Consider the following 27948-nt stretch of genomic DNA (forward strand, 5'->3'; position numbering starts at 1 on the left):
GTCTCCTTCAAGAGGCTCTGAATGGTTATTATAACACTCTTGTTGTTCCACTCTGGTGAATTACTAATAGACTGTGGAAAGTTTGTTATTTACAGGGTTTGGTGGTAATTTTTAATTGGTGCTTTTGTAGATCCTGCTAAGACTAGAACCTTAATCCATTTTTCTGCTACCAGAGGTATCTGGTTTTTGTTGTTGTTTTTGGTTGGAGGTAGGGTTTATTGATGGGTATGATTAAGAAAGGGGCAGCACAGTGGAAGCCCAGAGGATTGTTGTTAGTGTATTTGACATTACCACTACTCCAGATGAGCCATTTCTCAGTTACCTTGTCTTCAAATTCACCTGCATTGAACTTGATAAAGCCGCACTACTTTAAAGTGTAGATCTTCTGGTGACCAGGGAACTTGAACTTGACCCTGTGCAGGGCCTCATTCACATGCTCCTTGTTCTGAAGCTTGGTGAGAATAGCCATGACGACTTGGCCAGTGGGAACCCTGGCTGCCATGCCCTGCAACCCCCAAAAATGCACTGCGTACTAGTGTGGAGCCTAGACTGGGAAAAGCATGAGGTCAAGGACATGACAAGTGTAGTCAGAGGAGAGTGGGCACCCCTCACACAGTAATGAGTGACATTCTCTGACACTCTTCCAGGCTTTAGGTTGTCTCCTTTAGTCCTCACCACAGTTATTTGAGGGAAGCATTCTCCTGGGGCAGCTCCCTGCAGCATGGTTCCTGGGGTGCTATTTATGCCACCTAATACTTCATAAATGCAGGACCACTGGTCTTTATCCTTTCTAATTGTTAGCATAGATTGTGCCTGAGCATTTATTTAAAATGCAGCAGTCCCCCTTCTGTGGTTTTGTTTTCTGCAGTTTCAGTTATCTGTAGTGAACTGTGGTCTGAAAATCTTAAATGGAGTCTTCCCCAAAGTAATAATTTATAGGTTTCGAACACACACACCAGTATGAGTAATGTCATAAAACCTTAAAATTGTTCCATTCTGGTGAATCACACCTTTGACCAGTGTATCCATACCATATCTGCTTATCCATTTCTTAATTACTTTTTCTTATACCATATCCATTTCTTAATTACTTTTTACTCTTCTTCGTTATTAGATCAGTCATCTCAGTATAGTAATACTTGCATTACAATAACCCCTATGTAGTGGTCTAATGCTGTATCATGAACCTGTCATTCACCTCAGTTCATCTCTCCATGTAGGCAGTGTGTCATCTCACATTACCACAAGAAGAATAAAGGGCAAATAATGAACAATATTTTGAGAAAGAGATGACGTTCTGATCACTTTTATTGCAGTACATTGTTATAATATTTCTATTGTTAGTTATTATTGCTACTCTTATTGTGCCTAATTTATAAATTAAATTTTGTCACAGGTATATGTGTCGGGGTCCAGCCCTAGCAGGAGTTCATGGGTTCCACACAAATAATGGGGCGCAGGGAGACAGCGTCAGCGATGGATGGAGAATGAAAGACACAGACTCTAGTTATGGTGCAATCACTCCCACTTTATTCTGGGGAAGGCTGGGTTTATATACATTTTTCTTCAGGCTATAATGGCAGTCTTGTGGTTAATGAAATTAAAGAAGTTTCCAATGCATAGGCAGAAATTGTTCTTAACAAGGAACCGAAAGATTATGAGAAAACAGTAACCTTACAGATTATCCTTACCTAATCACAATTATTTTAAGAATATCTAACTAAGCCAATGAGTTAATACAATGTTTATTTCCTTAATATCTAAACTCTATGTGACCTAAGACTATTCTTATTACTCTCGCGGTTAAAGCGATAGACAAGTAATCTCATGTGACCACCTCTACTAGATCCATCTGGTTAATATCTAAATTGCTGAGTTAAGGGTTACAGGAGGGCAGCGGTCGCAGTGGTTCTGTGGCCAAGTTTTTTTTACTGAATAGATTACATTGTCTTATGTGGCTCTTTTTTCCAGAACAGGGCATTGTGCACCAACGTTTATTATAGGGGTGACCTATTCTTTGTAGGAAGGAAGGAATGTTGTGAAACCTTATTCTTTTACCCCACCACCACACATAAACAAAACCATCGCTAGGATTTAACCAGCCTGTTGGAGACAAAGGCAGATCTATATCTATTTTCTCCAGAGGCTTTCAGGGACTCATTGCACAGTTGCAAAATTATTTTTAACTTTGTTAGTGGTAAAGACCCATTATCTTTCAGATTGTGGGTAATATTTTCTGGAATTTTTGTTGTATTCCCCTCGTCCCCTTAAGCAATCTGTTCAGATTGAAATGAGTAATATATTATCAGAAAAACACAGCAGAAAAAACACCATGCTCCGGAGCAAAACATCCGGCAATTCTCTTTAGGATGAGCCTTTGCAAACATCCTCCAGAGGATCTTTGTCAAGCACTGGATGGAATTCCTGACACTCCCGCATATATGTGTATAGAAAAACATGGTATACAGAGGATTTGGTACTACCAACAGTTTCAGACATCCCCTGGGGACCTTGGAAAATGTATCCATGTGGATAAGGGGGGAGCTACTATATTAAAATGCACATATTGTATTTTAAATTAATTTGATGTCCTCCATTTGTTAAGATATTATATTAATATTTTTGAAACTACATGCGGAAACCTATACATTTCATTTCAATAAATTAAAATGGGTGCTGTAAAATATTCGTTGAGAAGGAGTTGAAATGTTGACATTCTTGCTGGTGACTTTTGTCTTTCCCAGGATTCCAATCACACCTGGAGAAGAACGAGTATTTATGGATGTCTTTAAAAATAGCAAGGGTGGAGAGAGATGGATGATTCTGTCAGAGTAGGCAAGTGGAATAGGTCCGATAGTTCCAAGATTCGCATCTGTATCAGAAACACTGGTCTATTCTCTTCCTCCATTCCTCCAACCAGATTAAAAGTTCCTGGAGGAACAGAATATCTGGTCCAGAGAGGGTGACAAGAAATCATGGGTACAATCATGCTTGGTCCTGGGCAGAGCGGAGTACACCTTTTGGGCGGGTCCTTTGCCTCCGGGCTTCGAGCAGCAGGGGGCGCTGTGTCAGGAGCCGTGCCAGGCGAGCTGGGCCCTCTAGCGCGAGACCTTTCGTCTCCTCCGCGGCTTCCGGCGTGGGTGCCGCGCGCTGATGGCGCGCGCAGTCATGGACCGCAACCCCTCGCCGCCGCCGCCTAGTCGGGACGAGGAGGAGGATGATGAGGGGGCTGGAGGAGACTGCATAGGGAGCACGGTCTACAGCAAACACTGGCTCTTTGGCGTCCTCAGCGGTCTTATCCAGGTGTGGAACTCGCGCACGCTGGGCTGCCCCTCAGCTGGTCCGGCCCGGTCGCTGGCAACCCCGCGGGCTCCGGGAGCCGCCTGCCCCCGACGACCCCTCCCCAGGCGCGAGCTGCGGCATTGGCGCCTCGCAGCCTCAGCGGACCCCAAGACTGCCCGGGGCTTTTGGTGTGCCTAACGCCAAGGGAAGTTTAATGGCAAAGATGTCGGAACGCTTGGTGTTATCGTAATTTTGCGAGTTCTCCAAAGACATAGAACCATGCTCCCCAGACCTACCTTCATTTCTGAAGCCCAGGCCCTAATTTATATAATTCATGGACTTTTGTTGTTGTAGAATAAATGGTGACTTTGGAGTCATGCAGCTCTGATATTAGAGATTAGCTTCATCACCTACTAACTGCATTACTTTGGGCAAGTCATCTAACCACTAAGAACTTTGATTTCTCAGGCAATTTCTATAAAATTGGATGATAATACCTATATTATGTGTAGGGTTTTTATGTAGGGTAAGTAAGATGATGATCACAGAGTGCTTATCATGATTTTTGGCTTATAGGAGACTCTCAGTGAATGTAATGTTTTTTTTTCTCTCCACAACTCAATTGGATTCCTGGCTTCCAGTTTCTGTCCTCTCCTGTCCATTTTCTACACAACTGCCAGAATAATTTTCCTTAAAAAAAAAAAAAAAAAAAAAAAAAAAAAGTTGTTGATGATACTCCTCTTAATTCCTGTTTGCCTGTAGAAGCAAAATGCATTTCTTAGTTTGGAATCCAGGTCTTTTTGCAGCCTTTCCAAGATTCTCTGCTCATACTACAGTGTGTTCCATTAACAGCAAACTGTACACCATTCCCCAAATGCTAGTCACTTTCTTAACTCTGAACTCTTATCTCTGAATGCTCTTATCTTTTTTTTTTTTTTTCCACATGACAAATTCCCATTCTCCCTCCAAGAGTTAGCTTAAATATCACCTTGTAAAGAAGTGACTTCCAGCTTCTCTCAGGAATAAATAGTTGGTCCATCATATGTCCTACTACAACTCTTAGTCCATAATTCAGTTGAGTCACTTAATGGTTTTGTAACTATCAGTTGACATGTCTTATCCCCACTAATTCTAAAAGGCCTGAAAGCAGGGATTATATCTTATTTATCCCTGTATTTTTAACCCAATTGTCTGGCAACAGTATTTGCTCCATAAATGTTGAATGAATTGATCTACCCAAGGCACTAACTTTCAAAACAAGATTTTTGTGAGAGAAGATACTTTGAGGAGAGTCTCTTGGCTTTTAAGTAATTATAGGATAATATTACTTGGGGAGTACTGTAGAAAATTTTTACTTTTTTTCCTTTGTGTTTCTGAAGATTGTTAGACCTCAAAACACCAAATCCAGCTCATATGATGAGGAGCAGCAGATGGAGCTTGATGAAGAAATGGAGAATGAAATTTGCAGAGTATGGGATATGTCAATGGATGAGGTATGAGCTTGGAGGTGAAACACTGAAATTTCAGACTCTTAGGTGAGAAGGTGATGAGTGGATTTTTAGAATAGGTTCATTCCTTCGCTCTGAGCAAAGGCTTTCTTGAGAGTCTGTAGTCACTCCCTTATATGGTACAAGGAATAGTTCCAGGTACTATGATTGCTAAAATTTTGTTTCTGAATATATGTGCAGTTTTATCCTGTGATTATCACAGAATGTGCTTAAACCCACCAAGATAGCTTTGATATTATTAGACAATTTGATAGGACCATCATCCTATAGGCATTCTGTCAGTGACTGAAACATCGTTTTGTGGCATATGACTGTGTTTAACAATGCACATCCCCAGCCTCCACAGTTAACTAATTTAGTTTTTGCATCCCACGTTCTTGGGTAGAATTTGACCTTTTTAGGATCATATGTCCATTCCAGGTTCACTTGCCTGTGTAGTGTGCACCTTTTGACTAAGCAAACTCACCATCGTAGTTATATTGTGATCAGAATTTTTTTCTTCTAAGAATTTTGAAAATACAAGTTCTATTTTTTTTTAAAAATGTTTTTTAGTTGTAGATGGACACAATACCTTTATTTTATTTATTTATTTTTTTAATGTGGTGCTGAGGATTGAACCCAACGCCTCACATGTGCTGGGCAAGCACTACCACTGAGCTACAACCCCAGCCCCCCAAGTTCTGATTTTTGAATATGACCCAATAGCAGTTCTCACCTAGGTCCCTTATAGTGTTTTAAGCCTTGGAGGATAGGAATTAGGAGTTTCACTCTTTTCCTTTAACCTTAGCTTCTGACATAATACCTTGCAATTACCAAATGTGTTTAAGTTATTGAGAAATCCTGATAGCTAAATATATTCAGGGCAGAATAAAAGGAGGACAATTCTCCAGAGTATCACAGTGAATTTAGATTTGATTATGGAATTGTTCCATTGTCTTGAGACCAAATACCATAAAAACTAACTTTGCCTTTTTTCTGTTGTCACAATTCCTGACCTGACCTTGTAACCTGTGTGTGTGTGTTTTTTTTCCCTCGTGTCCAAATGGTAGTTATATGTGAAATTAAATTTTTTTATAGTTGCCTTAGCTATGGAGTTTAAAGAAGGATATCAGCATCCAAGTTAACAATCATTTTTGTTTATAGGATGTGGCTTTGTTTCTTCAAGAATTTAATGCTCCTGACATATTTATGGGAGTACTGGCCAGATCTAAGTGTCCTCGATTAAGAGTAAGTATATACATTTCATTTTTCTCACTTTGATGTTCTTACTGGGTATAAATCAATAAATCAGTCTGTAAATGTTTATTGAACATTACTAGAGCCATAGAATTTTAGATTTGATCTGAATCAGGGAGATCAATACTTTCATTTAAAAACTGTAGAAGCTAGATAGGTGTACCTGTTATGCTGCTAATATGTTACATAACAGAGAACAGTCCCTGGACCTCCTGTGTGTCAGTTCATTGTTCTTTTTTACTCATTAAAAACTTCCATTGCTTAAAAGCCATTCTAAACTTAGCCTGTTGCTTAAGACTTCCACAATCTGAACCTGAATCATCATTTTAGCATAAAATCTACCTTCCAGATGGTCCTAATTTGGGTAGGCCTGTCTATATTCCATTTCACCAATTTATTGGTGATGGCCATCTCTTTGTGTACCCTCGGTCCCCTCTCAGTATTCCCATCAGTTACTCAGAGTTGTCCTTTTCTTCAATGCCTTCCCAAATAAGTAAGATCTTAGTAGTCATTGCCATTAGTAAACTCCTAAAAACAATAGATAAAGACTAAATGAGAAGTCTTTATATACTGTGCAATGTCCTATGCTTTATTGCTATTTAAGTTACCATATGCTATGCATATGATGGATGTTATTTGTTAAATAATTTAATTATAAATAAGTGCTATTTACAGAGCATTTGGTTTTACTACTCTTATGAGGCATACTTTATAGAAAAAGAACTGTATCTCAGCTTAGGATGTCCAAGGCCACACAACTATTAAGAATGATGTTGGGATTTGAACCTAGGCCTGACTCTAGTATAACACAGCACTGAATTGCTTTTCTTTCTTTGAGATTTTAAAGTATAGAATTCTGTAGAATATTTTTATGAATTGAATGTTGAATTAAAATTTTTATCTTGTAAAATTGCACTACCTGAATTGGATACTGATGAACTAGTATTTTTTTGGATCCTTATATTAATATAAGGATTTGACAATTTTGTGATATTTCTCTTGCTTGAATTTTTCTATCTAAATATATTGACTCATAATTAGTAAAGAAATAAACATTTCAGAAATGGCACCTTTCAGGAATTAGTCATATTGTTGAATATGTCTTGTAGCCACAGCCTACTACAACAGTGATTGTCAGCCTTGGCAGCAGAGTAGAAGCACTTAGGGCACAGTTTCTCAAACTTTGACATGTTCCAGATCACTGATTGCTGAGCCCACCTCCTGAGTTTCTAATTCACTGTCAGGGGTAGGATTCAGATTTCTTTCTTTCTTTCTTTTTTAAAAATTTATTTATTTTGGTTCATTGTACACAAATGGGGTACAACTGTTGTTTCTCTGGTTGTACATGAAGTAGCGTCACACCATTTGTGTAATCATACATGTACATAGGGTAATGATGTTTGTATCGTTCTGTTATTTTGCCTTCCCCCCACCCATCCCTCTTTTTCCTCTATACAATCCATCCTTCCTCTATTCTTGCCTCCCTTCCACCCCCTGTTATGTATCATCATCTGCTTATTAGAGAGATCATTTGGCCTTTGGTTTTGGGGGATTGGCTTATCTCACTTAGCATGATATTCTCCAACTCCATCCATTTACCTGCAAATGTCATAATTTTATTCTTCTTTACAACCAAGTAATATTCCATATACCACAGTTTCTTTATCCATTCATCAGTTGAAGGGCATCTATGTTGGTTCCACAATCTAACTATTGTGAATTGAGCAGCTGTGAACATTGATGTGGCTGCATCACTGTAGTATGCTGATTTTAAGTCCTTTGGGTATAGGCCAAGGAGTGGGATAGCTGGGTCAAATGGTGGTTCCATTCCAAGTTTTCTGAGGAATCCCCACGCTGCTTTCCAGAGTGGCTGCACTAATTTGCAACCCCATCAGCAATGTATGAGTGTGCCTTTTTCCCCACATCCTCGCCAACACCTGTTGTTGCTTGTATTCTTGATAATAGCTATACTAATTGGGGTCAGATAAATCTTAGGGTAGTTTTGATTTGCATTTCTCTTATTACTAGAGATGTTGAACATTTTTTCATATATCTGTTGATTGCTTGTAGATCTTCGTTTTTTTTTTGGGGGGGGGGATAGATCTTCTTCTGTGAAGTGTCTGCTCATTTCCTTAGCCCATTTATTGATTGGGTTATTTGTATTCTTGGTGTAGAGTTTTTTGAGTTTTTTATAGATTCTGCAGATTAGTGCTCTATCTGATGTCTGTGTGGTAGAGATTTTCTCCCACTCTGTAGGCTCTCTCTTTACATTGCTAATAGTTCCTTTGCTGAGAAAAAGTTTTTTAGTGTGAATTTATCCCAATTATTGATTCCTGCTTTTATTTCTTGTGCTTTGGGAGTTATGTTAAGGAAGTCTGGTCCTGAGCCAACATGATGAAGATTTGGACCTACTTTTACTTCTGTAAGGTGCAGGGTCTCTGGTCTGATTCTGAGGTCCTTGATCATTTTGAATTAAAGGGATATGAATAGGAAAAGAAGAACTCAAACTATCCCTATTTGCCAATGACATGATTCTATATTTAGAGGAGCTGAAAAATTCCACCAGAAAACTTCTAGAACTCATAAATGAATTCAGTAAGGTAGCAGGATATAAAATCAATGCTCATAAATCTAATGCATTTTTATTCATAAGTGATAAATCCTCTGAAAGAGAATTTAGGAAAACTACCCCATTCACAGTAGCATAAACTAAAATAAAATAAAATACTTGGGAATCCATCTAACAAAAGAGATGAAAGACCTCTACAGTGAGAACTACAGAACACTAAAGAAAGACATTAAAGAAAACCTTAGAAGATGGAAAAATCTCCCATGTTCTTGGATAGGCAGAATTAATATTGTCAAAATGACCATACTACCAAAAGTGCTATACAAATTCAGTGCAATTCCAATTAAAATCCTAATGACATACCTCACAGAAATAGAGCAAGCAATCATGAAATTCATCTGGAAGAATAAGAGACCCAGAATAGCTAAAGCTTTCCTTAGCAGGAAGAGTGAAGCAGGGTGTATCACAATACCAGAATGTCAACTCTACTACAAAGCAATAGTAACAAAAATGGCATGGTATTGGCACCAAAATAGGCAGGTAGATCAGTGGTACAGAATAGAGGACACAGAGACAGACTGTATATAAATACAGTTTTCTCATACTAGATAAAGGTGCCAAAAACGTACAATGGAGAAAAGATAGCCTGTTCAACAAATGGTGCTGGAAAAACTGGAAATCCATATGCAGCAAAATGAAACAAAACCCGTTTCTCACCCTGCACAAAACTCATCTCAAAAGGTTTCAGATTCTAATACACGTCCAGGTGACTAGAACTGGACATACACTGAGAAGCTTTGTTGAAGGGAACTTTTAAAAATTCTGAGCCATTCAGTCTGTATCTCTATGCATGATGCACTCAGCAGCTTTTGAAGTTCCCTAGATGATTCTTTTTTTTTTTTAAACTTCATTTTATTTGTTTATTTTTTATGTGGTGCTGAGGATTGAACCCAGTGCCTCACATGTGCTGGGCAAGCACTGTACCACTGAGCCACATCCCCATTTCCCCTAGGTGATTCTGATGAGTGGCCAGGACCATGGTACTTGGTGTTTGATTGAAAGTTCTGTCATTAGTTTATAAGGGAAGTATGTGGTTTTTTTTCCTGCCCCTGTTCTCTTAATATTTTCTCAATATTTGACCATACACATTTTATTGAAATGCTTCATCTCTGTAGCTTCTGTGCCACCACCCTCTCTGGTCTCTGACTTCCTCAGTCCTTTCTCTGTCACTTTTGTTGACTATTTTCTTCCTTCCTGTACCCTTTACCCTGGGTATGAACTCTTTCTAAGATCTAGAACCCAGCCTTTTGTTCTTTCTGTATTTATTTCCTTATTTTACACTTGTATGTTACAGCTTTGTACGGTGGGGTCAAAACCCTGGCTTCCCTGTGGTAACTGGTGCCTCACCTCTTTCTTCAGGCATTCTTAAATTGCATGCTGCATTTTCTAATCCCAGATTTTACATGTCCTAACTCAGTGATTATCACACTTAAGTGATCATAAAAACCACCTGGTGTGCTTGGTAGATATTGACTTCTCAAGCTCTACACTAGATATTCTGATTCAGTAGATTTACATGGGACTTGGAAATCAGTATTGTTAATAAGCTCCCTGAGCAAATCTTATGTTCCAGCAAGTTTGCTGTGCTGCTTGAGCTCATTGTGTCCTTTCATACACTTTTATTTTTCAGTTTTCATGATAATGGAATCAGTCTCTGAGGAGATGAAGCAACTTGAAGTCTATGAGTCATGTTCAACTGCTTTCTCCTTCACCCCATCAGATCATTTTGCTTTCACCCTGAGAGTCTTCCTCAGCCTATCCATATATGTATTAGCCATATGCATAATTCTTTTGAGCCTTACTTCATCCATAAGATTTTGTCTTCATTAATATCTGCCTTTTATCTTCCTTTTGTATGTGTTTTTATTCCCTCTTAAATACTATAAGCTTGTCAAGGTTAGTGGGCAGGTTGTGTACCTCTATATCCTACCTGCTCTCTTTCTTCCCTCAAACTTGACTCAGTGAACGTCTTTGTTCAAGTTATTATTTTTGTATATGTCTTTTATCTTAGAGCCATTGTGACCTGTGAAATTTACTTTGGCAGGAAATCTGTGTGGGGATTTTAGGTAATATGGCCTGTTTCCAAGAGATATGTGTGTCCATCAGCAGTGATAAAAATCTTGGGTAAGTTTTACTACCTAATAATTACATTTTATATTCCTAAGGAAATCCTAACACATATAGAGAGTTTGGAAAATATGAAACGTAATGTTCTTGATGAACATGCTGCAGGAGCTTCATTGTGTGTTAATGGTAGCTAGGGGCTTCCACACTTGTGTATGGGCATGATTCAGGAAATTAAGCCAGTTTTTTCATCATCATTATCAAAGAGACCTGAGTGCAGGTGTAAGCAGGCCAGAAGAAGAATCTGTGGGGCCAAACGTGGAGATGGAGGCAGCTAATCAGAATCTAAAACAGTGTAGACATAGAGAATTCAAGGCTTCAGAGAGCCAGAGTCTAGGAAACAAGATTTGTTAAAACAGTGTCACCCTGAGAGCTTTGACTTAGATCAAGGAGCAGGACTCGCCAACAGACTAGAAGACAAAGGATTGCCTCTGTAATTAAAGGCTTTCTTACTTCTGCCTGGAGGCTAGTTTTCTTCTACATCTCCCAGAAAAGTTTTGGGAAAAGGGTTTTTAAATGGGGAGGACCTTGGTGGTTACTATGGGTGATCTGAAAACTTCCTGAAATTACATGCTAAATTTAGTGAGTGTATTCATTTTCTAGGTATAGGGTGCATGGCTATTAATCAGGATCTCAAAGAAATCTGTACCCAAAATAGGTTAATGAAACTGCTCTAGGCAGTTTTTGTCAGAAAAAGTTGATTTTGTCTTCTAGAAGCCGAGAGATTTTTTTTAAAATTAGTTTTTTAAATTGGTTCTAATTGGTTATACATGACAGTAGAATGCATTTAGACACATTGTACACAAATGAAGCACAACTTCTTATTCCTCTGGCTGTAAATGGTGCTGAGAGACACTCAGTACTTTAATCATACATGAATATAGGGTAATAATGTCTGTCTCATTCTACCATCCTTCCCATTCCCACCACCCCACTTTTCCCCTCACTCTCCTGGTGTAGAGAGATTTAAGATACTAATTCAGTCTTTTTCTCTGTTTTATCTTGCCTCGTGACCATGGGCTGCTTCCATTCTGTGACTGTTGTAGTGGCTTCCATATCCTGGCAGGAGTCTTGGGCAAAGAGTTACTCACCTAAGACAGACTAGAAAGCCCCAAGAAGTAGGCCTTTTCCCACATTCTCCTGCTTACTGTGCTTCAGAGCTTACTGTTGAAATGCAAGGGCTGCAGAGCACATCTACATGAACACTCAACTGTGGGGGAAAAAAAAAAAGATACTAGTTCAAGTATTTATTTCTCAGTAATTTATAATCGTTCATGGAGTAAATGGTTGCATTTGGTCTCTAGCATTTCCTATCAAAAATCTGAGAATGAAAAATGTTAACATGTCTTTATAAATTCAGTTAAGGTTTATCTTAAAATTAATATAGAATAGTTTATATTGATAAAGAGATATGTATTTGTTCAGTTTGAGAACAACTGAGCAAGCCAGGTACAGTGGCACTCACCTGTAATTCCAGTGATTCATGAAGCTAAGGCAAGAGGGTTGCAAGTTCAAAGCCAGCCTCAGCAATTTAGCAAGGCCTTATGTAGCTTAGTGAGACCTTGCCTCAAAATAATAAATAGAAAGGGCTGGAGATGTGGCTCAATGATTAAGCACCCCTGGGTTCAATCCCCAATACCAAAAAAAGAAAAGGAAAGAACAATTGAGTACTTCTAGTCAGGTTGGAAGATATGCATATGCTCTGACATGAGAATTCCACGAATAGATATGTAGTAAGAAAAAATGCACATGTACATTAGGATACACATATACTATCATTATTATCTTATGGAACTGGAATTGAATCCAGGACCTCATGAGTGGTAGGCAGGTGCTCTACTGTTGAGCTATACTCTAGCCCCTTTACACAGATATTACAGGAATATTGTTTGAAATAACCCAAAATTGAAATCAACTCAATATCCATCAGCAGTAGTCTGGAAATGTTGGGGGCTGTGCCATGTGGGCTGCGCTGGGATGGCGCCTGGTGGCCAGCCAGAAGTTGTTTTCATCACATCAGTGGTACGTGTGCACAGGTGTTCTCGAGTGCTCCTGCTCGCGCCTTCTCGTGATTGGGCAGCTGGCTCCTCCCCTGATCTCAACTGGCGTGGCCCCGCCCTCCGCCTCCTGGAGGGAATATAAGCGGGCAGTAGATAGAAGGCGAGAAGCAGCAGCCAGCAGAAAGAAGCAGAGAGAAGCCACTAGCAGAAGGGAAGAAGAAGAAGCAGCAAGCAGCTAGCAGCAGCTAGCAGAGAGAAGCAGCAGGCAGTGGCGGAAGGCAGATTGCAGAGCGGAGAATTGAGAACACACCTCTAGATCACATATAGGCAGATCGTAGTATGCGGGACGCATCACTAAGAAGCACCTCAGATAGACACACCCTTAGTTCACAGGATGCAGGACACACCTCTAAGAAGCAGCAGACCTTTAAGAAAGCGTAGCAAACCTGTCTTTCTCTAAAACTTCCTCTCAAAGCAAGTAAGCCTCATTTCCTCTATCCTCTGTAAATAAGCAAGCAAGGAAGGAAGCAGCACAGAAATAGAAGTAGCTTAGTTTCTAGTCCACCTCAGATAAATACCTGTGCAATTGTTGCTGCGGGCAGTAACATATATCCGCGGGCAGCAACATGGAAAAATAAGTTATGTTATATTCATACAATGGAATGCTCCTCAGCAATGACTTAAAGAACAACAGCTGCCAGGAACAACATAGTTGATCTCCTATATGTGATTTTGAGCAAAATTAGGACTTGAGAATATGTACACATGTATTGAAGCATCTTGCTGAACCCTTTAAGTACATACAATTATGTGTCAAAGACAAATAGATAAATGGATAATTGAAAGGATTTTTAAGGAAAAAATACAGTTTCTTTCCTATAAAGTTCAAAAGCAAAACCAAAAACTGTAAAATAATAAAACTATAGAACAGAGGAAGGAAATGATTGCTGGAAAAGTTGGTACTACCTTTTCTAGATAGGAAAGAGAACTGTGATTCAGAATAAGATACAGAGGGGCCATGGATAAGCAACATTCTTCTGTTTCTTAGAAACCTGAATGTTTGCTTTATAATTCATGTTTCTTTGTAACTATAGATTTGTGTTTTAATAGGTTTTTCTGCATATATGCTTATTTCACAGTAAAAATGTTTTAAAAATTAAATGAAAATTCTGATGTTTGAAATGAGAGAAGTGAAGCATACGGACTTTTGTTTTGTAGGCAAGTGTTATTGCACTGTTTGTATGATTCAGACCCTCCTACTTTGCTGGAAACAAGCAGGTATGCTTTTCTCTTTTTGTGTCTTCTATGAAATCACCCATAAGGGAATCTAGGAAAATAGAGTTAAATCTTGATTCTTAAATTTCCTATACTGTTTTAAAAGGTAGATATTAAGCTCACATTTATCATGTAGGTTGTTGCTAACTTGCCTTTCCCAGACAGAAGTGGCCAGTGTCTGGGTTGAAAGAATACGGGAACATCCAGCTATTTATGATAGCATTTGTTTCATCATGTCAAGTTCAACAAATGGTAAGTCACCATGTAATCTAGAAAAAATGTATTAGATTACATGGAATTGTCAGGTAACTATCTCTGGAAGTCATGTTTTTAAAAAGTCTAAATGCAAGAGAACATATTTTGATTTAAGTAGTAAAATTGCTTCTCAGACTCCCAGGACCCTGATAAGTTTTCTACTTCTTGAAGGAAGATAAGCAAATTTAAGCATAAATTTAAGAGATAAACAGATCACACCTAGAATAAAGACTACATTGGCAAGATTTGTCTTTTGGAATAGCTTTGCGAATTTTGCTTAACCTTATTGCTTTAAACATTTTTAAAAATTTTATTTAGTTGTTGATGGACCTTTATTTATTTATATGGGTACTGAGAATCGAACCCGGTGCCTCACACATGCTAAGTAAGCGCTGTACCACTGAGCCACAACTTCAGCCCTGCAATATTTTTTGTTTTTTATTTCAATACCTATTTTATTTTCTTCAGTTGACTTGCTGGTGAAGGTGGGGGAGGTTGTGGACAAACTCTTTGATTTGGATGAGAAATTAATGTTGGAATGGATTAGAAATGGGACTGCTCAGCCTTTGGACCAACCCCAGGAAGATTCTGAAGAGCAACCAGTGTTTAAGATTGTGCCCTGTGTACTTGAAGCTGCCAAACAAGTACGGTAAGTGATTTCTTTTGTGCAAATGTTCTGGAAAATCCAGTTGCTAGAAATAGCCTTAGATATAGAAGTCTTAGTTTCCTTTTGATAGGATGAAGTATATAGATAGTCTTTGTTAGGTTTGATTCCCTACCAATAATTGAGGTGGCAGTATATTTAATCTTTGCAAAGAATCATAATGTTCAAAGTCTTGTTCTAATGTCATTTAACTATAGGCAATTGTTCAGCATTAATTGTGGTTACTATCTTAACTTCACCAGCAATTTTATGTAATATAGATCAAAGAGAAAAGGTTTTCTTGTGTTTCATTTTTACTTTGAACATTTAACAACTTCCATTAATGTTGAACATCATTTGTTTTCTTGTTCCTTGCTCCCTGTATAGATATACCAATCTGGAAAGGTGATTGTTTTGTGTGCTTTGTTGTCTTGCCATGAGAATTATTAGTTCTCACATGTCATTGGAACAATTTACTATTAGTAACTAGAAAATTGAAATTTGAATTAATCTGCTTAGTGATTACTGTTGCATTCTTAGTACTCTATAGGCCATATTAAAAGCTGTGAATTTTATATTCTTTACTAAGTGATGTTTAAACTTTTCATCCTTCCTCCAACTCTGCTTCTTTAGTATTCTCAATCAGTAAGTGATGCAGTCATTATCCTGTTTGAATATGTGGAATAGTGAAGCTACTGACCTCCACCCCACTCTTTTCCCACGGCCAGTCAACTTCCAAGTCATGTTCCTGACTTTTTCTGGGATTCCATTTGTGCCAGCCAGGCTCTGTGTTTCTCACCTGGACTGTTGCCACAATCTTTACCTGAATTTCCTGTCTTTGGGATTGCTTCTTCTAAGACTAGTCTTTTTTTTTTTTTGGTACTAGGGATTGAACCCAGGGGCACTTAACCACTGAGCCACAGACCCAACGCTTTTATATTTTATCTAGATATAGGGTCTGCTGAGTTTCTTAGGACCTTGCTCAGTTGCTGAGGTTGGCTTTGAGCTCTCGATCCTCCTGCCTCCGTCTCCTGAGCCATTGATATTATAAGCACGCACCACTATACTAGGCTCTTCAAAACTAGTCTTTAAAGCTGTCTTTGCAAAGCACTCATTTATCATCTCATTGTCATACTTCAGACTTTTCAGTTGCCCTACTTAAGATAAGGTCTATACTTTTTAGAAAACATGGTGTGTAGGGCCTCTGAAAAATGCCTTTCTGTTTTGGTTCCATGTATTTTGTGTTGCATGTTGATTTCTTTCAACTTAACCAAGTTTTCCTGCCTCCAAGCCTTGGCATAGTGTGTCTCCTCTGCCTCAAACACATCATTAACCCTTTCAGGTTTCTGTGTAAACATCATTTCTCTTATGATAACTTCCTGACCTTACATATTAAATCAAATCTACTTGATCTGTGATCTTTTGGCACCTGGGACTTCCTCCAGTGCTAAATTTACTTTATTATAATTACTACTTTAATTCTGGTCTTTCCTTTTAACCTATGAATTTTAAGATGATAGTGGTAACATCTTAAACATCTTTGTCTTCCCAGACCCTTACATACTGCTTGAACATATTAGGTACTTAAATAAACATTTGTTGAACCATTGTTTTAATTGTTCACTGTCTTTTCACTTAATTGTTTGGTTAAAGAATAAATTCTTTGCATTTCTGATACAACAAACTGTTGATCATAAGAATTACACTTTGAGAGTTTTATTGTTCTCAGCTATGGAGGTGGGATAACCTTGTGAAGTTTTAATAAAATCAGTATTGTGACTACTTAGTGCAATGTACCTTACTTTCATACTATAATAGTCTCACTTATTGCCAGGTGATTCACACCTGTAATCCCAGTGATTTGGGAGACTGAGACAGGAGGATTGTGAATTCCAGGCCAGCCTCAGAAATTTAGCAACACCCTTGTTTTAGTCAGCTTTTTCGCTGCTGTGACTAAATGATCTGACCAGCACAATTATAGAGGGGGAAAGGTTTATGTAAGGGCTCACGGTTTCAGAGGTCTTAGTCCATAGAAGGCCGGCTGCATTTCTCAGGGCTCAAGGTGAGGCAGAACATCATGGCAGAAGAGGGTGGAAGAGGGAAGCAGCTTGCATCATCAGGAAGCAGAGAGAGTCTCCACTCAACAGATACAAATATATATCAAAAACCACATACTAGTTCCCACCTCCTCCAACCACACCCTACCACTTCAGTTACCACTCAGTTATTCCCTATCAGGGGGATTAAATCACTGATTGGATTAAGACTCACAACACAATCATTTCTCCTCTGAACCTTCTTGCACAGTCTCATACGTGAGCTTTTAGGGGACACCTCACATTCAAACCATAACAACCCTCAACAATGTAATGAGACCCTGTTTCAAAATAAAAAGGGCTGGATTGTAACTCAGTGGTAAAGTGTCCATGGGTTCAATTCTCTGTAATCAAAAATGAAGTCTTAGTTATTGTTTTATTTTGATTATTAAAAATAAAATGATGGAAACATCACCTGGCAGGTCTGCATTGTTGTTTTTGTGAGACATAGCCAAAAAGAATTTTTACCTCTTTCCTTTGTGTGATTATATTACATATTTGTGTGTTTGCTTGTTTACTCTTTCCCTCATTATGAAGGAAGTTCTAGTGAGCATTTAAAAACAGAATAAAATATGGAACTGTTTTATCCTTAGGGCAGTGGCTAAAACAGCATAATAGATATTTGTTGAACAAGTGAATGGATGAAATTTCTAGACAATAAAGTTATTGATGCAGTCTTTTGCTTTTTGTACTTAGTTCTGAAAACCCAGAGGGGCTTGATGTTTACATGCATATCTTACAGCTGCTTACCACAGTGGATGATGGAATTCAAGCAATTGGTAAGATGGCTTATTGGGATACATTAGAGCTACTCAGTTGTTTGTTTATATTTTTAAATTACTACTTTGTTTATATTCTTTATTAAGTACAGTGTCCTGATACTGGGAAAGACACTTGGACTTTACTTTTTGACCTGGTCTGCCATGAATTCTGCCAATCTGATGACCCACCCATCATTCTGCAAGAACAGAAAACAATGCTAGCCTCTGTTTTTTCAGTGTTGTCTGCCATCTATGCTTCACAGGCTGACCAGGAACATCTAAAGAAAGAAAAAGGCAAGTATTACTTCAGTTCATTAAATTAAATTGCAACCTGTCATATTTTTAAAGACCAGGCCTATGTGTGTTCTTCATTTGATTTGTTTCTCCCATTTCTCACCATTACAAAAATACTTCTGTTCCTTTAAATGCAAGTCAAGGATCTGTCTTATCATAGTTGTTCAAAAAAGTTGCCCTTTATTTAAGGAGGGAAGACTGATTTTAAACATGTTAATTTTTAGATGATCTAGTGGAGGTAATGAGCTAAGAATTTAAAGTCTGAAGTTGAGGGGAGAGGCCTGAGTTACAAATCTAAATCTTGGAGTTGTTAGATTGCTTATATCTTCTCTAACCTTAGTTATTTGTTTTGACTTGATATGAAATGAGAGAAAAAGTAATTGTACTACAAACATGCTTACCTTTTTTTTCTTAATGAGTGTTATACCCTAATCTTTCCATTGAAAATTATAGAGAAAGTTTATCATAGTAGGAACTTTTATTTTTATTGGTGCAGCTCAGTTTTCCAGAATGGGGGATTTCATTGTGGCATATTCACACACACATGAAATCACAGTTTGATCAATTTTACTCCCTAATACTGGCCCTGTACTTCCCTTTTCTCTCCCATCTCCTGCCTCTACCCTAATGGTCACCCTCTACTTTCATGGCATCCTTTTTACTGCTCCTCCCCCCCCATTTTCATATATGAGGGAAAACATATGAGTCTGACTTACTTTTCTCAAAATTATGGCCTCCATTTCCATTCATTATTTTCTTACAAATGACATAATTTCATTGCTCCTTATGTTTGAACAAAACTTGTGTTTATGTACCACATTTTTTTTTTACCCATTTATCTATTGATGGACACATAGGCTGATTCCATAACTTGGCTGCTGTGCTGCTATAAACATGGGTATGTGTGTATCTCTCAAGTATGCTGACTTTCATTCTTTTGGATAAATATTAAGGTATAGTATAGCTAGATCATGTGGTAGTTAAATATTTTTAGCTTTTTAAGGAACCTCCATACTAATTTCCATAGTTACTGTGCTAATTTACATTCCTACCAACAGTGTATGAGTTTTTTTCTGTATCCTAGTCAGCATTTCTTGTTGTTTGTATTGTTGAAGATTGCCTTTCTAACTGGAATGAGTGTAATCTTTGTGTAGTTTTATTCCCTGATGACTAAATATGTTGAATTTTTTTTTAAATTAAAGTTGTTAGCCATAGTGTACTTCTTTTGAGAAGTGTCTGTTTTGTTAATTTGCCTGTTCATTGATTGGATTATTCATTTTTTTAATACTGAAGTTTTATGCATTCTTTGCATATTCTGGGTATTAATCCTGTGTTGAAAGAGTAGCTGGCAAAAATTCTCCCATTTTCTGGATTGTTTCTTCACTCTGTTAATTGTTTCTTTGTTCTGCAGAGGCTTTTAGGTTTGTTACCATTCCATTTATTCTTTTCTTATTTCCTGAGCTGTGGGAATCCTATTCAAGAAGTCTTTGTCTGCGCCTACATGTTGAAGTGTTTCCCCTGTCTTTTCTTCTAACAGTTGCAGTTTCTGATCTTAAACTTGGGTCTTGGATTCATATTGAGTTGCCTTTGGTACAGCATAAGAGATAGGGATCTAATTTCATCTACATATGAATGTCCTTTTTTTTTTTTTTTTTCTTAGCACCACTTATAAAATAGGGTGTCTTTTCACCAACATATGTTTTTGGCATCTTTTTCAAGAATCAGATGATTGTGAGTGGGGCTTGGCCTCTCTGGTCCTGGGGAGTGTTGGATCCCCCAGCAGCTTTTGCAGAGCACTGATATCTATGGACTCTAACATGAACTTCATTTAAAGAAACCCATGGATCATTAATACCATAAAAATGAATCAATTTGTATTGTGGCATTCAAATCCTAGTACTTTGGGAAAGCATCAAGTACCAAGGTTTTGAAGACCATTGTCCATAATCATTTTGCATTCAAGAGTTGAGTATGAATAACCTCATCAAGACTTAGATCTCTTCAAAAACTTCAAGTATCATCTGCATTAAAGCTGTCCATTGAGCTCTCACAAAAGTAAAAGCTGAAAAGGATCCATTCCATTAATATATTTTTTAAAATGTCCCTTCCTCTGACTTCAGTTTCCTTGACCATTAGCATCTTTCATATTGCTTATCTGTTCCTTTAGACAAGAACCAACAAAATGGTGCTTGTCAAAAAATATATGTTCTGTGACCATAAGTTTTTATTGGTAGAGGAGCATAAATTTGGCATGGTAAGTTTGGAATTAGGTCTATTATTGTAGCCTACAAAAAGTTGAATCAAGAATGTAAAAATGATGATTTAATGTTAAAAATATTTGAGGGTATTAAAGTATGTATTTTGCATGGGCACAGCCCTAATTAATTTCCCAGCATCAAAAGAACAAAGCAAGCCCAGGGACTGAGACAGGAGAATCTTGGATTCAAAGCCAGCCTCAGCAGCAGTGAGGTGCTAAACAGTTCTGTAGGATAATTTGAAATTAGTTATTGTGGTTCTGCCAGCATTGCTCTTTTTTGCTCAGAATTGCTTTGGCTATTCTGGATTTTTTGTTCTTTCCTATGCATTTTAGGATTGTCTTTTCTAGTTCTGTGAAGGCTATCGCTGGTATTTTATGGCTTTTTAATCAGTGGTATTTTAATGGATATTGCATTGATTTATAGATCACTTTTAGAAATATGCCCTTTTTAACAATATTAATTCTGCCTATCCATGAACATGGAATGTCTTTCCATTTTCTAGTGTGTTCCTCAGTTTCTTCTTCAGTGTTTTATAATTATCATTGTAGATTTCTTTCACCTCCTTGGTTAGGTTTAGTCATACACACCCACATACATAAAAAAATATATATGTATATATATATATATATATATATATATTTTAAACTATTGTACATGGAGTTGTTTTCCTGATTTCTTTCTCAGTGGATTTGTTATTGTTGTATAGAAAAGCTGTTGATTAGGGCTGGGGAGATAGCTCAGCTGGTAGAGTGCTTACCTTGCAAGCACAAGGCCCTGAGTTCGATCCCCAGCACCACAAAAAAAAAAAAAAAAAAAAGAAAAGCTGTTGATTTTTGTAGAAACATCTTTCCTGCTGTTAATGGGACTAGGTGATTTTTGCTGCCACCACCCCAAAACCATATAAAATGTTTATGATCAGTGCAGAAAGTGTGAAGATGCTCCTTTAACTCCAAGCAACTGATTAACACTCTTTCTCCTTGCTTTGCCCCGGCCTTGAATTGAGGTTTTGCAGAGTTAGGGCTGAGGTGAGAAAGAGTCAAGAGACTGGTACAGATTGATGCGACCTACAGGGAAATCATGGAATAAGAATTGGGCGTTTGAGTTGAGGTGGTGATAATAAGAGAGGTTGGGGGTAGATCTAACCAGAATATAATAAAGCAGCTAGGTAGGGAGGTGCTCTGAAGACATTGAGTTGAGTAATAAAAGATAAGATTTCCCTGGTTGCTAATTTGTTTAAAAGTCACTGTCATGTACTGTATGTACATAAATGACTTAAATTTGGACGTAAAGTTAGATTATTTTCAAATTAGTACACTAAATTCAGTGCTTCAGAAAACTTTTTTTTTTAACCCCAGAGTTATAATTATTAAGCAGAATTGGTGAACTTAGAATCAGTGATTGACTCTATGTGAGATCTTTTAGCATGTCCATGGTACAATATCTATTTTGCATAGAAGCTTTATTTTTTTTATTTTTTTATTTTTTGCGGTGCTGGGGATTGAACCCAGGGCCTTGTGCATGCGAGGCAGGCACTCTACCAACTGAGCCATATCCCCAGCCCAGGAGCTTTATTTTTATGTTCAGTTTTTTTATAGGTTAATTAAAATAACTATTCATTTTTTAAAAATTAGACTGTATTTTTCTGCCTAATTTAATACAACGTAACATTTAAGAACTTTGTCTAAGGTTTTTATAAAACTTAAACTTAACTGCATGACTGATATGATCCTACAATATGTACAATCAGAAAAATGAGAAATTACACTTCATTTATGTATGATTATCAAAATGTATAAATGCATTCTACTGTCATGTGTAACTAATTAGAACAAATAAAAATGTTAATTAAAAAAAGTTAAACAATATTCTTTTCTCACTGTGTCCTTGAAGGCTGTGTGTGGTAGGGCTCTTTCTTATCTCTCTAACCTCTTTTTGTGCTTCTCTTTCCTTGCTCACTAGCCTGGAGTCATACTGACTTCCATTTTGCTTTTCAGATCTTCCCTGCCTGGTGTTTCCTCTTTGGGGTCTTTGCTCTATTCCTCTGAGATATTTTGCTGGGCTTTCTGCATTGTTAACATTTCTTATCCTTTAGTTCTCAACTCAGTATCACTTCTTCAGAGAACTTCCCCTGTTGAGCTACTTTATTATATTTCCCTTTTGTTTCCTTCATAGAATTTACCCAAATCTCATTTATTTATAAATTTTATATATTTACTGATTTGAAAGTATGCAAACATTAGCCTCTTGAAGGCTGATGCCTTAGCAATGTCATTTACCACTGTAACTGTAGTTCAGTATGAATGTATGACTTAATGAATTAAAAAACCAAACTTAACTGGTTGATTTCATGTCTTTTGATTTGTTTGTACAGTAGATCTTCCTCTGATTGACAGTCTAATCCGGGTGTTACAAAATATGGAACATTGTCAGAAGAAACCAGAGAATTCAGTAGAGTCTAGCCAAGAAGAAAATAAAAAGTCTGATGCAACCCAAGATGATTTCCACTTGAAAATCTTAAAGGATATTTCATGTGAATTTCTTTCTAATATTTTTCAGGCATTAACAAAGGTAGAAAAGAAGTATTTGTATTTTTTTAAGCAAATGAAAGTATTGCTTACTTAAAATTATAAGCCTTATTACTGCTTTTTTGTGGTGCTGGGATTGAATGAACCCAGGATCTCATGCATGTTAGGCAAATGCTGTATCACTGAACTGAGTCCTTGGTCCTTCTGTAACTTTTCAAATATGAAAGTATGACTGTATTCAATTTGGTAAAATAAAGAAACATCATCAATTTATAATCCTAAAACAGCAACTGATAGGGTTTAATATATTTACATATGCATTTTTCACATCTTGTAATTCAGTATTTATAGTTTCCAAAGATTGCTCTTTTATAATTCAAGCATTACATTTTATATTATATTGTAAGCATTTTTTCTGATTCTCCGTAAAATCACTGAAGACTTTCCACTGGAGAACCAGTTTGTTTAATACTCAGTTTGCCCAATAATTTTCAAAATCTACTGCAAATTCATTTTAAATATATTTCCTGAATATGTTCATTATTATTAGCATATTTGTTCTTTGAGCATACTCATTCTATCCAGATATTTAGAAAAAGTATGTATTTATGAAAATAGCTATAAAGATTATATTCATACTCCCTTATTTTTTTGAAGAATATTTCTTTTTAAAAAAGTCTGTTATTGTGGTTTTTAATCTTAAATTATGCCTAAATATTTTTATTTGCATTTTTTACTAGTAAAATGGAACATCTTTCCTTATATTTATATATTATTAGTATTTCTTCTTTATAAATATATCTATTTTGATTATTTGTATTACCTTGGTAATATATCTTTTCATATTCATTGCAAGTATTTTTCCAATTGTTTTCTATCATTTTTGCTTTTTTTTTTTTTGTGGTGCTGGGGATCGAACCCAGGGCCTTGTGCTTGCAAGGCAAGCACTCCACCAGCTGAGCTATCTCCCCAGCCCCTCATTTTTGCTTTTTGAAGGGAGGGATAAACATGCTTCTTTTTTTGTTGTTTGTTTTTAAATAATTTTGTTTTAGTTGTAGGTGGGCACAATACTTTTATTTTTATGTGGTGCTGAAGATCGAACCTAGGGCCTCATGAATGCTAGACGAGCGCTCTACCACTGAGCCACAACTCCAGCCCAAACATGCTTCTTTATTTTTAAGAAGTTATAGGATTATAGCAGGAAGGTGGGCTGAGAATATACTTGGGATATATCATGAAAATTCTTATTTGCCACATATGGGAAATTGGGACTTAAGGAAACTGAGGAGCTGCTAAAATCTTTTTTAAGCATCAAGTGATGTGATCAATTCAGAAGGATACCTCCAAAAGCAATAGAGAGGAAGAATTAGAGAGTTGAGGCTGGAGGCCAGGAGACCAACTGATAGACTCAAGGTTGGTAATCTTCAAGAATAATCTGAGAAATAATGAGAGCCTAAACAATGAAGTGTGAATGGAGGAGTGATGGGGTAAGATTTAGCAGAGTAGAATTGAACACTTGTGGGGAGGAGTTAGTAGCAGGAGGGAAGGAAAAGTTTTGGATGTACCTAGATTTTTGGCTTGTGCAGCAGGGTGGATGGTAGCACCCATCATTAAAATAAGGACTATAGTGGAGATGTGTTTGGATTATATAAAACTTCTGATGAAGGTAGGTTCAGTTTGCGACATTTGAAATGACTGTAGGGTCAGTAACTAATCATATATACTGATTTGTATTTTTTTAAGTCAATATAGCTTTAAAATTTTTCCTTTTTTGATATTAAATCTTTTGTTTATTTTAGGAGACTGTGGCACAGGGGCTAAAGGAGGGCCAGTTAAGCAAACAGAAATGTTTCTCTGCATTTCAAAACCTTCTTCCTTTGTACAGTCCAGTGGTGAGTATGGGTAAATGTATAGGGGGCTGTATTTCACAGGATTACTAAATGTTTTTGAAAAGGACTCAATCTTTTGAGGCCATTGTCAAAAAAGACAGTACACATCACATGATTTAATGCCTTGTCAAAAAGATGACTGCTGGCTCATTCATAGTACTGGCCTAAGTGTAATTCTGATTTTAGGAAGAAATCAACATGGAATTAATGCTCTCCCTTTCTGTTATGAAGTAGAAAGCATATGTATTAAGCAAAAGTAAGATTTTTAGGAAGAGTCAGTATGTTTTTATAGTTCTTCAGATAATACATTTGTTACCATTGGAGGCAGTTTCAAAATAGGAACTTTTGTAAGAAAATAAAAAAGGCATGCACAAAAAACTTAGCACCAGAAAAACAAATAACCCAATCAATAAATGGGCTAAGGAACTGAACAGACACTTCACAGAAGAAATATAATCAATCAACAAATATATGAAAAAATGTTCAACATCTTTAGCAGTTAGAGAAATGCAAATCAAAACTTGAACTTTCATCTCACCCTAGTCAGAATGGCAATTATCAAGAGTATAAACAACAATAAATGTTGGAGAGGATGTGGGGAAAAAGGTACACTCATACATTGCTGGTGGGAGTGCAAATTGGTGCAACCATTATGGAAAGCAGTATGGAGAGTCCTCAGAAAACTTGGAATGGAACCACCATTTGACCCAGCTATCCCACTCCTCAGTTTATACCCAAAGGACTTAAAATCATCATACTACATAGCCACATCAATGTTTATAGCAGCTCAATTCACAATAACTAAACTATGGAACCAACCTAGATGTCCTTCAACAGATGAATGGATAAAAAAGATGTGTAATACATATGCAGTGGAATATTAGCCTTGAAGAAGAATGAAATGATGACATTTGCTGGTGAATTGATGGAGATGGAGAATAGCATGCTAAGTGAAATAAGCCAATCCCAAAAAACCAAAAGCTAATGATTTCTCTGATACGTGGATGCTGATTCACAATGTGCGGGGTGGGTTAGGGAAGAATAGAATTACTTTAGGTAGAGGTGAGTGAAGGGAGGGGAGGGGAAGGATAATAGAATGAATCAGACATTATTACCCTGTGTACATATATAACTGTACCACCAGTGGGATTCTACATCATGTATAGCCAGAAAAATGAGAAATTATACTCCATTATATATGATGTATCAAAGTGCATTCTACTGTCATGTATAACTAGTTTAAATTAAAATTTTTTTAAAAAAAGAAGGCATGCAGAAGAAACATGTTGGCAAGGAAAATGTTAATGAACTATAGGACTTTTTTTTTTTTTTTTTTTTTTTTTTTGGTACCAGTAATGGAACCCAGAGGCAACACTGAGCCACATCCCCAGTCTTTTTAAATTTCTTATTCTCAGACAGGGTCTCACTAAGTTTCTTTTGGCCTCACTGAACTGCTGAGACTGATCTTGAACTTGCAATTCTCCTGCCTCAGCCTCCTGATGTCCTGGGATGATAGTGTGCACCATTGTGCCTGGTTTAGAAATGAACCTTAAAGGGGAAGCAGCAGAAGGATATGTAGTAGCTCAAGAATTAAAATATAAATAAATTTAAAAATTAGGTATAGTCACTTCCTTCATAATGATTCAGGGGACCGTGATATCATCTGGGAATTTGTCAACAAGTCTGTCTGTTGGACTATTTAGAAACTGTAGGAAGAACATTTTTATAGTCGGAATATCTTCAGTCACCTTTGTTCTCACCATGTTTATTTGATGCTTTTTTTGACTCACAGGTGGAGGACTTTATTAAAATTTTACATGAAGTCGATAAGGCCCTTGCTGATGACCTGGAGGAAAGCTTCCCAACTTTGAAGGTTCAGGCTTAAAAAATGAGTTGGAATTTCTTCTCCAAGAAATAAACTTGATTTTTTTCATAGCTGAAATTGACATATAGGAAATATTAGATAAAACTGATAGTAAACCTAATTGCCCATTATTGTGCCCTTCCTCTCTAGACTTACCTCACTTAGTTATTTGTCATTGAAATCTCAACTCTCACCTCCCTCCACTTTTAATATTGCTAAAGAGTTATTTATCTTATTTGAAGAAAGCAAAAATACAAGCTTACCTTTGAAGTTCTTTTTAGAATATTGAGGGGTTGGTGAGGATTTTCTATTAATTTGATTTTTATGTGAAAATTGTGGGTTGGTATCCACTACAAGTACATTCAGCTACAGTAATAGAAAACTCTTATAGTAGCTTAGTCTTTATGTATTTTGTGTATTTATGCAATAAGAAGCCCAGAGCGGGGCAGTTCAGCTCTGAGAAGTGACTCAGGGACACTGCCTCCTTTCATCTTTCCATGAGACCTGCAATGTATACCTTTATATTCATGTTTATTGTTTCATGGCTAAGGGGTCTTTCATCTGCATTTAGAAAGAAAAAGAGGCAAGGGGCTTCCTCTAGCAAATCTTACGCTTTTTATTGAAAGGACAGCCCTCCCTGGCCTACTTATCACATGGTCATTCTGAGTTGTAAATGTTTAAAATTTAGTATTTTTTTCTTTATAGTCTCTGTAGAAGAGAATAGTAAGAAAGAAGGGAGATGTGAATGTGAATGGTACTTGAATAGTCTGTGATGTTTGCCGCAACATGGAAATATGTTTTAGGCATTTTGTTAATTTGTGTCAATTCCTCTCCAGATTGTTAGTAATTATTCAAAAGCAGTTATTGCTCTTAATTTACCTTTGTTACATTTCAAATTTTTTTCCCTATATTGGGCATATGAAGGCAGAAATGTTGTCATTGTGATAAAAGTACATTAGCTGAATTCTGTTTTCAGCATTATTCCAGTGGTTGAATTTCAGATAGTAATTTGCTTGAGGAAATTCAGATTATTGAAAATTAAGATTGAGGGGAGTAGGTAACTTCTGATGGTTTATGAACTGTGCTGTACACACTGTTACTCTGTATAGTGCTTCCTACTGAATGTATTGTATTCAGGTAATCAACCAGGTATGTTTAAAGAATCTTTCAATTTGTATTATTTCAGATACTAAAAGTGGAATTTCTGATGGATTTAAAGAAAATATCAGTTATGAGTAACACAGCTAGCTTTTTAAGCCCATTTCACATTTATTTTAGAAAATTTTTTTTTTTTTGTGTGGTACTGGGG

The 27948-nt window shown here is 37.0% G+C and overlaps 1 protein-coding gene across 3 annotated transcripts; it reads left to right on the forward strand.

The window, feature by feature from the left end:
- Positions 1 to 3135: 3135 nt before the first annotated feature.
- Positions 3136 to 27928, forward strand: Saal1 (serum amyloid A like 1). 3 transcript variants are annotated; one of them, XR_007104106.1, is made up of 12 exons: positions 3136 to 3303; positions 4662 to 4775; positions 5934 to 6017; positions 10700 to 10779; positions 13998 to 14057; positions 14191 to 14306; positions 14778 to 14958; positions 17745 to 17827; positions 17915 to 18103; positions 22733 to 22891; positions 24686 to 24778; positions 26568 to 26586. XR_007104106.1 is itself a non-coding variant. In XM_047519532.1 (12 exons), exons 1-12 carry the CDS (start codon positions 3154 to 3156, stop codon positions 26658 to 26660), a joined length of 1440 nt encoding a protein of 479 aa, XP_047375488.1. In that variant the 5' UTR covers positions 3136 to 3153; the 3' UTR covers positions 26661 to 27928. The 3 variants fall into 3 exon arrangements, 2 of the variants coding, with proteins under 2 accessions (XP_047375488.1, XP_047375489.1); XM_047519532.1 differs by having other exon boundaries at positions 22733 to 22929; positions 26568 to 27928; XM_047519533.1 differs by having other exon boundaries at positions 22736 to 22929; positions 26568 to 27928.
- The last annotated feature ends 20 nt before the right edge of the window (positions 27929 to 27948 follow it).

This window comes from Sciurus carolinensis, chromosome 11 (assembly GCF_902686445.1).
Source record: "Sciurus carolinensis chromosome 11, mSciCar1.2, whole genome shotgun sequence".
In the NCBI taxonomy this organism is placed as follows: Eukaryota; Metazoa; Chordata; class Mammalia; order Rodentia; family Sciuridae; genus Sciurus; species Sciurus carolinensis.

Bases quoted from the DNA above. Each gene is read 5' to 3' on its own strand.
- Saal1 (XM_047519532.1), top strand. From the start codon at position 3,154: ATGGCGCGCGCAGTCATGGACCGCAACCCCTCGCCGCCGCCGCCTAGT. The intron at 14,058-14,190 runs GTATGCTTTTCT...TTTATCATGTAG, and splicing joins ACTTTGCTGGAAACAAGCAG to GTTGTTGCTAACTTGCCTTT. The intron at 14,307-14,777 runs GTAAGTCACCAT...TATTTTCTTCAG, and splicing joins CATGTCAAGTTCAACAAATG to TTGACTTGCTGGTGAAGGTG.